The sequence below is a fragment of the Populus nigra genome, chromosome 9, assembly GCF_951802175.1.
Source record: "Populus nigra chromosome 9, ddPopNigr1.1, whole genome shotgun sequence".
Lineage (NCBI taxonomy): Eukaryota > Viridiplantae > Streptophyta > Magnoliopsida > Malpighiales > Salicaceae > Populus > Populus nigra.
In genome coordinates, this window is record NC_084860.1 from 9,723,182 (window position 1) to 9,739,354 (window position 16,173).

Here is a 16,173-nt window from a genome sequence, read left to right on the forward strand (position 1 = left end):
ATGAAATTCTAAGTGGATTGTCACCTATAAAAGGAATAGAACATTAGATTGACCTACTACTAGGTTGAGCTATTCCTAATGGACCAACCTATTATAGTAATCCTACGAAAACAAAAGAGTTTTGAAGGAAAGTGGAGGAGTTAATGTCAAAGGGGTACATTCAAGAGAGCATGAGTCCATATATTATTCTTGTACTTTCAGTACCTAAGAAAGATGGCATTTTGAGAATGTGTGTCGATTGTAGAGCAATCAATATTATAATAGGAAATTATAGACATTTATCCCTTGATTAGATGATATGCTTGATGAATTACATGGATCTTATATGTTTTCTAAAATTAATCTTTAAAGTGGATATCCTCAAATTAGAATGAAAGAAAGTGATAAATAAAAATTGTTTTTCCAACTAAATATGGTTTGTATGAGTGGTTAGTCATGTCTTTTAGACTTACTAATACACCTAGTATTTTTATGAGATTGATGAACCTTATAACATTTGCATTCTTTGGTGGGTTCATAATTGTTTATTTTGATGATATATTGATTTACAGTAATGCATTAATGAGCATATAGATCATTTATGATAGATACTTTATGTACTTAGAAAGAAAAGTTTGTACGCTAATCTAAAAAGTATGACTTTTGCATGGAAAAGATTGTTTTTATTGAATATATTGTTAGTGCAAAGGTATCGAGATGGAAGGTGTTAAGTATAAAGTTATAAAAGAGTAGCCTTACATCTAAGATGGTAAGTGAGTTAAGAAGTTTTCATGGATTGACTAGTTTCTATAAAAAATTTATGAAAGATTTTAGTACAATAGTTGCTCAATTAACTGAAATCATAAAGAAGACATTAGGTTTTAAATGGGAAATTGAATAATAGAGCCTTTAATTTGTTAATAGAAAAGCTTGTTTTGCTCTCATTACATATTTTGCCTAACTTTACAAAAACTTTTATGATTGAATATGATGCTTCATGAATATATATTAGAGCTGTTATAATGAAGGATAAATGGCTCATAATCTATTTAAGTGAAAAGCTAAATGGTATAACTTTAAACTACTCAATATATGATAAAGAAATGTATACATTAGTGAACACTTTAGAGACTTGACAACATTACCTTTGGTCTAAAGGATTTGTGATTTATACCGATCATTAATTTTTACAACTTGAAAAGTTAAGGTAAGTTAAATCATAAACATACCAAGTGGGTGGAATTTATTGATTTATTTCCATAAGCCATCAAATACAAACAAGATAATGAAAATATAGTTATGGAAACATCATCATGAAGATATGTTCTTCTTAATAGTTTAAATACTAAACTTTTATAATTTGAGTATATGAAAAAATTATATCATGATAATACTGATCTCAGTGAAATTTATTTCTAATGTAAACTTGTGGTAACTAAAAGAAAATATGTTCAACTTTATTATTAGTCATACTTAATCTATATTCTTTTAATTAATATTTATTTTATTTAAAATAATTTTTTAATTTCATCACCTTCATCAATCAATTTTAATCTACATTCTTTCAACAACCTTGAAAAAATATTAAGAAATGAAAAGGTTATTCTTTATTTTTTACCAGGTAAATGAACAGTGAAGAATGGCTCAATTTGTTTTTCATAACACCATCAAGAATTAAAGAACAATTCCCTTTCAAGAAATCCTAATTTGAACGAAGAGCATTTTCCATTAAAGAAATAAACGCTAATCAGCTTCCACACAAAACGGAAACAAATTTCTATACAGACGGCTACCACTGGGCAATGAAGGCAGATTGCAATATGATAGAAGAAAAGGTGGCAGATTAGATTAATAAAAAGCTTTTCTCATTTCTAATAGCAAAGGTCACTAACGACAAACACATGGATGGACTCTGGGTATTTTCGCTTACCAAAACACCCTTGCCCAGACCTCTTAAGATTCTACACCATACACATAATAAACATGCAATTGCTGCTCTTTCTCCCCATTCAAACCTCCCCCCGCGGCTTAATAAAGCAGAGCCCAAACAGACACCCACAGCCCAAGCCCTAAACCAAGCCCCCCAAATCCAATCCTCCTTGCCCCTGAAAACCATACCCGAACATCGTCCACCACTGGCCCACACAACGAGCTCATATCATCACTCCTGGTATTGTAGTACACGCTATAAAATGCAATACGGGTCCTGTCGGCCTTGGCTGTGAAGTTGAGGTTTGCAACCTGGAAGGTGGAGTTGGAGTCGGGTGTGTAATGGATATTTTGGGCCTGATCACCGGCGAAGGCCATGACTGCAAGTGGCTGCTTGCATTTGTCCCCGGCATGGCCCAAGGCAAACGACATCGTGTAAGGCTTGCTGGGTGTTGTTTCAACCATCTGTGAGATTATGCCTTCCTTGCCTGAGAGCAATTCAATGGCACGTTTGCCTTGTGGAACGGAGTAATGATAAGAGTCTATGTAGCGGACAGCCCTGTATGATTCGATAATCCAACCGGGCAACGACGACGTTTCCTCGTCCAGTTTGGTTGGGAGCAGGACTCCGAGTGAAACGTTATTAAACATCCAGGGGCCTTCCTCATAATCACCATTAATTACTGCATTGTCTGAGGAGAGAGAACAAACAACAATCCCTTAATTATCAATCAAGGCATCTAACATTATAATTGCCTAGGTTAACGTGCCTTGTAATAATCGCATGTAAATTCAATTTGACAAAAAGAAGGAGAACCCAAGCAAGAAAGAAAAAGGCGCAAGACCCCACACATCGGATGCTCATGATCTAAATCAAAACGTCAAAAAGCATCAGCTAAACGCTGCCCCCACGTACTACTATATATATAGAGGCAGGTGCTGGAAAGGGTGGGTGTCTATGGAAATTCAAAAGAGCGGGCAAAAGCAAGATTGTACCTTTGGGTCGCTCAGGAGTGAAAAGCTTTTTGATCGCAATATCATCGATAATAGGCCCACAAGTAGGGTCATCTTCCATGCCGGGATTCGAGAAAACCAGCCTCACTTTATCCTCCTGTGCCTCAAAAGCCAACGCGTATGGGTCCCACCCTTGCACATTATACAATGTCTGCAGGTCTATAGTCTGTGATGCAGGTGGCACTGACACGTTTAGAGATTCCAGCTGAGCGCACGTGCGAGCCGCACTGAACGTGACCGAGTATACAGATCCCTTCTCGACCGTCAATTCCTGGCTGATATCCGCGTCATTCCCCAATCTTACTGCGTGTGCACCTCGTGGTACAATGAGGATCATCGCACCTTGTTTTTGTCCAGAGGATACCAGCTCTACGGTGCCGTTTGTTTTCCACCCTGGAATTTCGGTGGGGCCTTCAACCAGGGCCTCGTCTTTGGGGAAGCCAGTGGTCGGTGGCGTTTCAAAATCACCGTTCGTCACCAACCCTGAAATAATAACATAACATTTACATATCGAAACAGCATCAAATTAACTTCCTTTATTCTTCTACGAAATTATTAATTAATTTTGTGCTTTTTACTTCTACTACAAGGTACGAATAGCAACGGCGACAAAGCATGGGGGGTCTGATGTAAAAGCACGGGATTATTGGTCCACGAAATTATTGCCCTATAAATATAATAAACAGTGGTAGGACAAGGGGTAGATACATTTCAATGTCTGGTAAAGCGTTTTTCTACGGTCAAGATATAGTCAACTCTTGGCCCACGATACATATGGACGTGACAAATCACAGGGTCCAACAGTGAAGATGCCGCACCAACTGGCTTACCAAACAGCAAGCACAGTAGTTAGAAGGATATAATATCAGGAGGATTTTTTTTTTTTTTTCTCTTTGAGCAATAGTGAAACATCTCCTGTCAAGATATGCCCTAATCTCTGACCGGAAATTATTGAGAGAACAAAAAACATCCACATGCCTCTTTTTTTTTTTTTTTTGGGAACTGATGTCGAAGCAGCGAATAATGCTCCGAATTGAAGCGGTCAGACCCTGTGATATCATGTACGTAAAACCAGTGACGAAACGACGATTTTAGGAATATGGACACAATATGATATTATTTGAATATGTTTTATATAACAAGAGATTTTGAGGGTACACAGTGCATGTTTTATATGAAAAAAGCTATAGAATTTCAAGGATAGCAGAATGAAAAACTTGCTAAAGTCCGTAAAAACACTCCATTCTATCTCAAATAAATTGTAGTTAACATTATTCTTAATAGAAATGAAGTGGAGAAGAAGCAGCAAAATCCATGGTGGGATAATCTTATCTTCTTATCGGGAGGAGCCTCAGAAATGAAAAGCGGAAAACTAATGGCCGGATAAAACAAGGAGAAATTTATTTTCGTTTTTGGAATCTCGATACGACGACAAAGTAATGATGGGATGTGAACACACTTATAACACCCAATTGAATCAGATGCCGCGTGCAGCTCATGGACCCTACTACACCGTTTTGGGCCATCTTTGGTTTTGTTTTTCTACCCTTCCAGCTCCCCTAGACCCTCCTAGTCTCGACTACCTAAGCTCCCCCATGTCTACTCTCCCCCACTTTTTTCAAGGTTAGTGATTTTACCGGCGCTGGAAAATCAAAAAGATGGTAAACAAAATAAAATAGCTATAGCCCCAGCGTCCTCTACGGAAAGAACCCTTGTCGCTTTGCTAACTCATGCCAGCATGAACTATTTTTTGGCGGCAGAATGTTCCACTCTGGTAATTTTACCCATCCATCCTATATGACGAGGAGAGAACGGGAGGCATGTATATAAACAACAATAATATTAGTATCTGGGAGCTTCCCATGTCTAGAAATTGGGTGATTTTACCCCCCACTTAAAAGTTTTTAGGTCTAAATACTTGGGAGAAGACAATCACCGTATAGATCTTTGACAGGACAAATCTGCCAACATTTGAAATGGCGATCATCTCCCAAGTTAATTGCAACATTGGTAGGAGAAAGGGAGGGAAAGAAAACGGGTTAGTGCATCCATATTGGATATACCATGGGGGAAAAATGCCAAGTGACCAAAACACATTCAAGACCTTAATATATAAACTACTTTTCAACGGTCTATTAACCTCTATTTTATTTATAAAAAAAAATGCAATTCATTTCCTTAAATATTCTTCTGCGTGTTCAAACTGAAGTTCAGAATCATTACTTTGCAAGATATGATCTATAAGTTTATTGGTCAACTTTCTGGTAATCTCTATTCCAATTATGTTTATATAATTAGCTCCATGAACTTCCTAGCATATCTCCAGAGTGCCACAAAAATGTTTATTTCTTCAAAATGTCATGGAGACTCAAAATGTTTCCGTGACTATTGTAGTTTCAAATGACGGGCTATTATCCGCGAGCTTTGACTTTGAGTTTTTATTTTATTTGAAATTGAAAACAGATTTCTCAAAATGTTTTTTGAAAACATATTAAAATAATTTTTTTATTTTTTAAGATTTATTTCTAATATTAACACATGGAAAAAATCTAAAAATTTAAAAGTACACACCGCAATGACAAATATTTCCTTAGATGATGAAATTAGTCAACATTATAATAAGCAGTCGAATTAACTAAGAACTAGAATTGAAAGAGGATTAAGCCAGAAGTTCCTTTCTTCCCCTGGAAAAAAAAAATCTCACAAGACCCTTATAAACCTTTTCTGTAAATAACTTGGTTTAGCAACTGTAACTCATCTACTCCATCGTCTCGCATAAAAAAATGGTTTCAGCAATCGTCCATGAAAATGTATAACAAGCCCATGGATGGAACAAGGTAACTGCTAGAAACTACTTCTTTGTATAGCATTGCACAAGCATGAACAAGAAAACTCCTAATCCTTCAAACATAAGGCGTAAATGCTGAAAATCCAAGCATCCCACAACTAGAATTATGTTTTAAGTCGACAAGACACCCATTGAATTACAGGTAAGGAGGCAAGTCTAACTGTAGAAGTATGTAGGGTAAATGTAAACCAGATCTCAAAAATAGCAATAACCCATAAAGCATATATACATATCTACCAAACAAGAAGCATCTACTAAACTACTTGTAATGGAGTAAGAAAAAAGGTATGCACTTGTTATTTAGGTTTGAAAGAGAAAAGGAGGAGTAAGAAATGGAATGTAAACAAGAAAGAAAACACTTACCATCTTCTCCAAGGATTGCAGAAGCAAAAAGAGCAAAGAAGAGCATAAACAAAGTGAACCATTTGCTTCTTGTTGAGCTTTGAAACATCTTCTTGGCTAAGTATTCTCTCTCTCAATCCCACTTTCAGTGTGTATGAGTGCGTTTGCGCGTTTGCTCTGTTCTGCAGAAGGACACAGGCAGAGTGGGTGTCTTTATATACATCCAAGATTCCAGCTTTATCGTCTTTACACTTTGCTCTCTCTCTCTCTTTATAATTTATTTTTATTTTTATTTTTATTGCCTTTAGCTCGAGTATCGATTATTTGACAAAAAGGGTCCTTTCATACTTGAAGAATGAGGGAAGAAAGAAAAAAATATGTTCAGAAAATTGTTAATTTTAACAACAGTCCGTGTTTTAAGAATCGTGGTCCGCCGTAAGACTGTACTTCGACAGTGTGTAATGCCTCGTGACTTTATTTATTGGTAAGTAAAATAAAAAGAAATTCGATGTCCGTTTCCTATTGGACCCCCCCCCCCTCCCCTCTTCGAGGATTAGCAATTGTTTTATTTGCTCTTTGTTTTTGGAAAAATATTAGGAAGAAATTGTGCAGATTAATATATTCTTAGCGACCATAAGTAAAGTACGTGTGATCTTTTTTTTTACAATTTATTGGACTTGGACCGATACCTTTGAGAACTCATTAAATTATTTAGAATGCAACAATTTAATATAAATTATACTTTATTATAAAGAAATTAATATCGATTGAATGATTTAAAAACAATCATTACCGTAAAAATAACAGAAATTACTATTTCTAACCATATATAAATATTATATACTACTACTACTATTTGTTTTTGTCTCATGTATTTTTAAAAAAATTAAATTTTTTTTATTTTTTATTTTAAATTAAATTTTTTTTGTTTTTAAATTATTTTAATAAGCTGATAATAAAAATAATTTTTAAAAAATAAAATAAAATTAAAACAACGTGGGGAGGATGTTTTCTCATGACAGCAATCTTATCATTAAATTTGATCGGGGCACATACACTCAAACGCATTCCCTTATTCCAGGGGCACTGCTTTGAAAAGTTGGTGCAAAATGCAAATTCATTGAAAGGGATCCCTAAAAATCTATTATTTGCAAATAGATATTAAATGCCATTACCTCAAAATATCCCACTCCCTTAAAAGTTCTTTATTTATTTATTTATTTATTTATTTATTTATTAATTAATTATTATCTCTGTTGAGCCCTAGCATTTGGCAGAGGATGATAACCCAAAGACATTAAATAAATAAATAAAACGAGGGGAGATAGAAGACGATGCTTATATTTCTAATTCAATAGCAAATGTTCCTCCCTGCGACTTCCTCAGATCACAACAAATACATCAACCCACGCTAATAATCCAGCATATGTCATGTGACTGCGGAAGGTAACTTTCACTGTGGCTATTATGTTTTTTTTAGAAATATATTAAAATAATATTTTTTATTATTTTTAATATTAGTAAATTAAAAGGATCGAAAAATATTAAAAAAATTAATTTAAACAAAAAATAACAACTAAATTTTGATCAATCTTCGTTTGGATTGCAATTCCAAATAAGAATCAAGAATAGAAAAAAGATTGTCAAATTTATGTTGTCTAAATGGGTGAACATATTAAACACTGGACAAGTTGTTACATCTACGCGACTACCAACAGACATGAAGGTGAGCAATATTTCGTTCCCAAACCTAATCCACAAGAAGTGATTTTGTGGCTCTTGAGATAAGTTATTCACTTATTGACATTCTTTATTTTTCTTATGTTTTTCTTGCTATTTTGATATAATTTTTTTTATTTTTTAAATCAAATTTTAATTTTATATGTTTTGAATTATTTTGTGTCTGTTTTAATTAAGACGACTTTGAATTTTAAATTTAGATGTTAAATTTAATGTTGATGATTTGAACTTCAAACACTATTCTTACAACTCCAGACTTATAATTCCAAACTTATAATGATGTATTTAAACTTTTATGATCTTTTAATATGCAGAAAGCAAAATAAAACTTGTGAAGTAATCAAATAATCTAAATGTAAAAGATAACTTAACATCTTAGGATTAAGCAACTTACATTCATTTGATGATTTTTTAATTGATTACGAAAGTACACTGGAATTCCTTGACAAGAAAAACATAAATTATATATATATGCTATCTCTAGTTTTTTTGGTAATGGAGACTATAAGCCGACTATTATAAGCCTATTGATTATCGTTTATAAACTATCAACTTACAAGCTATTTACCTATAAGTTATATGCATATTGATTGTTGCCTACAAGATTAGAAGTCTGCTGATAAACAAGTTTTGAAGATCATGAGAACTTGATTCAATTGCGTAGCAATTGTTGTTGTTGATTTATTGAGTTGTTGTTGTTGTTTCTTCCTTCAGCTTTGGTTTACATGGATAACCTTATGTTAACCACCCTCTTTCTTCATTACTCCTCGCCTTCAGGATGCAGAATTGAAATTGTCCATCTCTATTATCTCATATGTTTTAGTCAATTTATTTTACAAGTTTGGATCACATTTTTTTCATAGTTTATCTTTTCTTTTTTCTAATCCAAACTTCATAACTTTTATATATAATATTCACATGCTTCAACCCATAACCAAGTCTTGTATTTTATTTAGGCCCAAACATATTTTAATATGGCAACACTTTAAGTCTAGCACACTATTTTCTTTCTTATCTTTTGACTTAAATTACTTCTTTTACTAATTTATTGTGTAACACTTATTCCCTCTTAAAAAACTTATTAATAACTTATTTTTCTTCTCAAATTAATGGGAAGTGGAATCAATTCATTACCGGTTAATCTTCCCAAGATAATTTCAAATTTCAAGCTATACCCACCAATTTTACATGATAATTGGAGTTTTAAAACCTTTCTTCTTTTACTCTACTAAAAGTCTCTTATCCCTCCCCCTTTTGTCTCCAGCTATTTACATAGTCTATGGGTGGAAGGAAGTACTTACATCTAACCTCGTTCTTAGAGCATGTTGTATGCTTGACTAGAGACGAGAGGTGAACCTAGGATCCCAATCTAAGACAGTGTATGTTGGAATCCCTTGAAGTTGTATAACTTCATTCACATAAATTATGGCTAGTTTGTCCACCGAATATGTAATTTTTACTACTAGAAATAAAGCAGATTTAGTTAAGCGATCTACAATAACTCATATTACATCATTCCTTTTTTCCCCTCTAGGTAGGCCTGACACGAAATACATTGTGATCATCTTCCACTTCCATTTAGGAATTAGCAAGGGTTGCAATGACCCTATTAGCTTTTGGTGCTCCACTTTAACTTATTGGAAAATACCACACTTCACCACATAATTAGCTACTTCTTTTTTTTTTTTATGTTGGTCCCTCAATAATATTGTTTCTTATCCTAATACATTTTAGCACTACCAAGATGTATTGTGAATTTAGACTCTGGTGCCTCTTGCAAGATCTTTTGGTTAATAATTTTATTTAGGTATATATATGTCGTCCTAATATTAACACTCCATCATTTGCAATCCGAAAAGGGGTTTCAATTTTGGTATTTACTCTATTTCTCATCTTTGACACTTCATCATCCCTTTGGTGTGCTTGTAATATTTGTTCTTAATACATCGGTTGTACTTTTAGCTGTGCTACTAATATTTCTTCTAAACTCATGCTCATCAGGGCCCCTAATCTTTATAGCTTTGTTAGTGTTCGTTCATCTCATACTGGTGGTTTACTTAGAGTCATTTTGTTTTTGCAACTAAGAACGTTGGCTACCATATTCACCTTTTTAGGATGGTATTCTATAGTATAATCATAGTCTTTGATGAGTTCTATCCATATTCTCTATCATATACTTAATTTTTTTTATGACATCAGGTATTTCAAATTTTTATGATATGTGAAGATTTGGACTCGGAATCCATAGAGATAGTGTCTCCATGCTCTCAAGGAAAATACCACAACTGCTAGTTCTAAATTATGTACTAGGTAATTGACCTCATGAGTCTTTAATTGTCTCAATTTATAAGCAATTATCTTTTTGTGTTGCATCAAACACACTTAAGCCCCTTCCTTGAGACATCATTATAAACCATAAAGCCTTTGGTTCCTGATGGAAGTGTCAGCATAGAAGCAGTAGTAAGTCTCTTCTTTAGTTCTTGGAAGCTTCCTTCACACTCCTTTGACCATTCTTATTTTATATCATTCCTAGTTAAGTGTGTAAAGGGGGTTTAATGAAAACCTTTTATTGAATCTTTTATAATACCAAAAAAGTTTTAGAAAGCTATAAATTTTAGTTATTGTAGTTGGCCTTTCCCATTTTAGGACTGCTTTAATTTTCTAAAGATCCACAAAGATGCCTTTAGAAGAAATGACATGTCCAAAAAAGGTTAATTTTTCCATCCAGAAATCACATTTTTTCAATTTAGCATATAGTTAATGACTCCTCAAAGTCTGCAGTACTTATCTCAACTATCATTCATGCTCTTTAAAGGAATTAGAATATACTAAAATGTCGTCTATAAATACCACGACAAATTTATCTAGGTAAGGCTGGAAAACTCGGTTCATCAAATCCATAAAAAGTGTCGGATCATTTGTCAACCTAAATGGTAACACTAAAAATTTATAGTGTCTATATCGAGTTCCAAAAGCGGTCTTTGGTACATTTTGCTTTTTAATCTTCATACAGTAATACCTTGATCTTAAACTGATCTTCAAAACACCCTGACGCCTTTTAATTGGTCAAATAAGTCATCTATTTATGGTAGTAAATACTTATTCTTCATTGTTACTTTATTTAACTGATGATAATCTATACAAAACCTGTGGGTGCCATCCTTCTTTTTCACAAATAATATAGGTGCTCCCCAAGATGATCCACTAGGTCGTATAAACCCCTTATCTAGTAATTCTTACAGCTAGATTTTTAATTCGCTCAATTCTACCAAAACCATTATGTATAGTGGTTATGCTATTAGGGGAACTTCTAGGAAGGTATTGATAGAAACTTTGACCTCCTGTTCGTGGATAACTAAGGTAGTTCTTCTGGTAATACATCCAAAATTCCTTTACAATCAAAATATCAACTAACTCTATTTCATTTTTGTCAAAATTTAACGTATAAGCAAGATATCATGTACATCCCTTCCTCAACAACTTTTTAGTTGTCATAGCTGAAATCATATTGGTTAGGATAATAGTTCCTTTACCTTTAAAGGATATTCTTCTACCGTCTAACCCTTGAACAATTATAATCTTTGCAAAGCAATCTATATGGGCTTTGTGTTTACTTAGCTAATCTATGCCTAAAATTATATCAAAGTCATTAAATTCTAAAAGGTATCAAATCAACCTCTAACTCATACCTATTGAGGCTAAGTTTTACACTCACATAGACAATATTTGTTTCTACAACATCACCTAAAGATGTTTTAATTATAAACCCCTTTTCCACCCTTTTTATTTCTTTTCCCATATTAGCTACAACTCTAGTAGCTATAAGTAAGTGAGTGGCACCTAGATCAAATAAAGCATGTATCTTTAAATTATTCATTTATAGCATACATGTCATTACATCAGATGTTGCTCTGATGCCTTCCTATCTCATACGTGTCCTCAGCTGTCCTCGATTAGGATTTGCCCCTGACCGTGTTGATTTTGTTGGCCTGTTCACTATGATAGACTGCTCGTAACTCTAACTTGGTTGCTTCATACTTTGTATTTGTCCAGAGACTTTATGAGGGCACTCTCTTTTGAAGTGTTCTTTTTCACCACTTTAATGACCTCCTTACCCTAGATACTAACAAGTTCTCCATCTATGACCCTCTTTCTAGCATATAAAACATTAGTCATGTGAGATTGAATAATTATTGGGGTGTCTATGTTCACAACATGCATAAAAAAGGTAAATAACAGTTTTTTTTATCACTCAACCCCCTTGAAGGGTTAGCCCTCGAGCGTGTCTTTCCTCACATCATTCCTATATAGTGGTACATAGGATTCTCTTGGTATAAGATAGTAAGGTAGTTAAACAGAAGACTAGACTAATACGCCTAGATATGTTAAAGTAAAGGCAGAGATACGAAAAATAGTGGGATATAAGATTTCTAAATGTGGTCCTCTACCCTTAATAAGTGGCTAATATGGTTGTATTTCCTAAAAAGTATGGAAAAATCAGAGTGTGTATGGATTATAAAGACTTGAACAAAGCAAGCTTGAAGGATGACTTTCCTTAATCTCACACATATCTTGGTTGATAATGTTGCAAAGAGTGCCACGTATTCGTTCATGGATGGGTTCTCAGGTTATAATTAGATTAGAATGGCAGAAAAAGATAAGAGAAAACCATTCTTTTCATCTGTGTACCAATCTGCAGGTTCATTATGAATGGTGCAATGAGCAAGGGCTTCAACAATATTGGCATCAAGTTTGATATATTTGTTCTCATCAGTTTTGATATATGTGCGATGATAATTTGTGGCGTAATGACCTTCCTCACGACAGATTTGGCATCTAAGAGGTCGTCTAGGCTGCTGCTTATGACGGTATCATCCCTTTGATGGCCCTCCTTTATATTTGTGTTGGTAGTTGCTGGAATTTCCAAATCTGGTTGAGGATGCAGGGGAGAAATTTGCAACATAGGTAGGGACCCCTGTGTTATGATCAATGGACTTTGAAAAAAGATCAAAGCTTTCTGCTTTGGGAACAATATCTGTAAAACTGGGGATAGGGGTTAAGGAGAGTTGAGTAATGGAGAAGGTTGAAAACTCATGGCCTAAACCACGTAGATACCAATGCACCTTATTAGTATCTTCAACTGGATGTCCTATTGCTGATAATTGATCACAATGAGCTTTAAAAATTCGAGAATATTCAGAGATGCTACGAGAGCCACGCCTCATGAGATGAAGCTCATCCTTAATTTGGAGCTCACGGGCTTTAGACTTTTGGCTGAATGTGGTTTCAAGAGAGTTCCAGACATCTCTTGAAGTTGTAAAGCCGATAGTAATAGAGAGAGCTTCTTCTGTGAGAGAAGAAAGCAGAAGGCTTATAACGAGCTGATCTAATTGTTTCCACATATTGTGAGCTGCAGGCTCAGTGGCAGCAGATGGCATTGGTGTTGAGCCATCAATATGTCCATACAGTTTTTGACACTGCAATAAAGGGACCACTTGACTGCGCCAGAGAAGGAAATTGGTGGAGGATAATTTGATAGTAACCATGTGAACCATGGTGTTGAAGGACAGAGTAGAAGAAGAATTTTCTAAGGCCATAGGATCTGATGGATGTTAATCTTACAGCTCTGATACCATGTAAGGTTTTGTAAACCAATAATTATCAACCACACTTTGCACATGGCGTTGGAATATTATTATATAGGAAAATGTTTACAACAGAAGGTGAGAGTAATAAGGAAGTAGTTGTTACAGGATATACACTATACTATAATTAGGATTAATCAGTTCCTAGATAGACGTATATAATTAACTGTAATACAATCAGATGTCATGATCTTCTCCTGAATGCTTGGAAAGATTTTCTCCAGAAGATGGGATTGTGTTAGCGTCAATAAGAGATAGGTTTGAAATCATTAGCAGATGAGACATTCGTTGATTTTGGGACAAAAGCCATAACCGAGTGATTAATCTGCTTTAAGAGCTTTCCAGAAAAGAAGAAATCTTGGATAGCAGCACATAAATCCCCCCTAACCACAGCCCAAGCTCGCTTGAAGAAAAAAGAGGAGTGCCCATCAAGACTAGGAGCTTTGCCATTCCCTATGCTGAAGAGAACCTTTCGAATATCCTTAGTAGTAACTAGGCCAAGGAGAAGATCATGAGAGCTAGCAACAAGAATGGCCCACTTCGAATAACCTCATTATCCAGAGGAAGAGTTCCTGTGGATGTGCCAAACAATTGCTGGTAATAGTGCACAAATTCAGCCCCAACTTCCTCCAGGGATGTTGTAAGACTCCTATTACTACTCAGGATGGTAGGAATGAAGTTTCGCTAATGATTTCGGTTCATAAGAGCATGGAAGACTTTGGTGCCTTTAACATTATCTTTGAGAAAATTACATTTAATCTTCTAGGTAAAGAATATATTTTCCGCTAATTTCAAGTTCATCAATTTCAGACGAAAGAGATTGTCATTCTCCAGCAAGGATAGGTTATCTTTGTCACGTTAAAGCACTGATTGATGGAGCTCTAAATGAGTTTCTACTCTACAAACTCGCTAAAAAATATGGCTAAAGTGGAGCTTATTGAGCTCCTTTAAAAGGCATTTAAAAAATTTGAGCCTTTTACAGAGAATATACATGGGAGAATCATAGACAAAGGAGTGTCACTTACTAGAAATGATCTCCAAGAACTTATCATGAGAAGCCCGCATATTAAAGAATTTGAAATTGCGGCGACCTAAATAGTCTGATCAAACCGAACAATTGCTGGTGAGTGATATGAGAATGCACCTGGGGTACCAAAGTGGACATGAGTTGAATTTTACAGAGAAGACCAAAAAGAAATCACCAAAACATGATCAAGCTTACTCCAAACACTATCATTAGTCCAGCTAAAGTGACAACCCGAATAATTGAGATTAGTGAGGCCAAGATCAGAGCAACAACCTCTAAAGTCTGAAGTTTCATAAGTGGATATTGTTTTCCCATTATGCTTGTCAGCTTGAGAAAGCACATAATTGAAATCACCAAGGACCAACCATCGACAGTTAGGGCACCACCACCTCAAATCATCCTATAGAGATCCTCTAGCAATAATAGTGTTAAAGCCATAAACAAACCACTTTTATTCTTGTATGTTTTAGTTGGGTAATTTAAAATTAAGAGTTTTTTACAAGGATATTTTAGATATAAAAATGATAAATTTTGTCTTTGGAGATATGTCCCTTTTGTATCTCCTGTTTTGAAAGTACAAAAATTCACTCCAAAATTGCCCTATGGATAATTTTTTTATATATGCTTGTCTTTGTCTCTTCAACTAAACAGGCCTGCGTAACGCACGCCTGCCTCCAAAATAAAAAGATAAATATAAAAAAATAAAAAATAAAAAAATATTTGCATGCAATAAATAATAAATTTGTTTTGTTGATTTATTCATTGACATTAGAGTCAGGAATAAAAATACCGAAATAAATTTATTTTATTTCTCAGCTACGTAATATTTACCAATGCCAGAGTTGGAAGTAATCCGTAGTTGAATATTCACTGACGTTAGAGTCAGGAATATTACAAGCAAAAGCAATGCAAACCATCTTAGCATACACGAACAAACCTTTAGCAATTTAAGACAAAAATAAGCAATACAGCCTACCTCAGGTAGGACGCTTAAGGGGTGATAGCATCTTACCTTTCACGTAACCAGTCCCGGACCATAGAATCTCTGTTGACCAGTTAGGGTTCCTAGTGACCATAATACTAGGTGGCGACTCCTTAAACAAGACCTTTTCCCCTAAAAGAACAAGATGTCAGATATCTGTTCTTTTTCCACTTGTGATTAATTTTTAATCAGTCGCCACGATGTCTAGGTGTGACAGAGACTAGGGTTTCCTAAGATATAAAAAGAATAAGAGAAGAGAAGGGAGGAGAGCCAGCTAAGAGAGAAAAACACCCCCTTCCTCTAAGAAACATGAAATCAAACATTCCTCCTTTTTTTATGGGGTCGTCATTCAGTGATGATCTTTGTGAGATGATGAAAACTTTGGCTTCTAACACTGTGACCTTGCAACAAAATGTCATGTCTTTTCAACATGAAACAAGGTTAAGTATTCACAACTTGGAGAAGCAAATGGGGCAAGTAGCTTCAAGTGTGGGGAAATTAGAAGCACAAATGAATGGAAAATTGTCCTCCCAAGCATTGAATCTAAAAGAGAATGTTAGTGCGATCATGTTGTGAAGTGGGAAAGAATTTGAAAGGAAAAGGTCAAAACAAATTGAGATGCAGGAAGAAGAAGAGATAGAAACGGAATTGAGTACAAAGAAGAAAC

The 16,173-nt window shown here is 34.7% G+C and overlaps 1 protein-coding gene across 1 annotated transcript; it reads right to left on the minus strand.

Annotated features, from left to right (window-relative positions):
* Positions 1-1,822: 1,822 nt before the first annotated feature.
* Positions 1,823-6,334, minus strand: LOC133703446 (protein BIIDXI). Its single transcript, XM_062127965.1, has 3 exons — positions 6,134-6,334; positions 2,905-3,405; positions 1,823-2,600 (listed from the first exon to the last, which is right to left on the minus strand). The coding sequence occupies exons 1-3, from the start codon at positions 6,219-6,221 to the stop codon at positions 2,008-2,010; spliced, it is 1,182 nt and encodes a 393-aa protein (XP_061983949.1). The 5' UTR covers positions 6,222-6,334; the 3' UTR covers positions 1,823-2,007.
* Between the last annotated feature and the right edge of the window lie 9,839 nt (positions 6,335-16,173).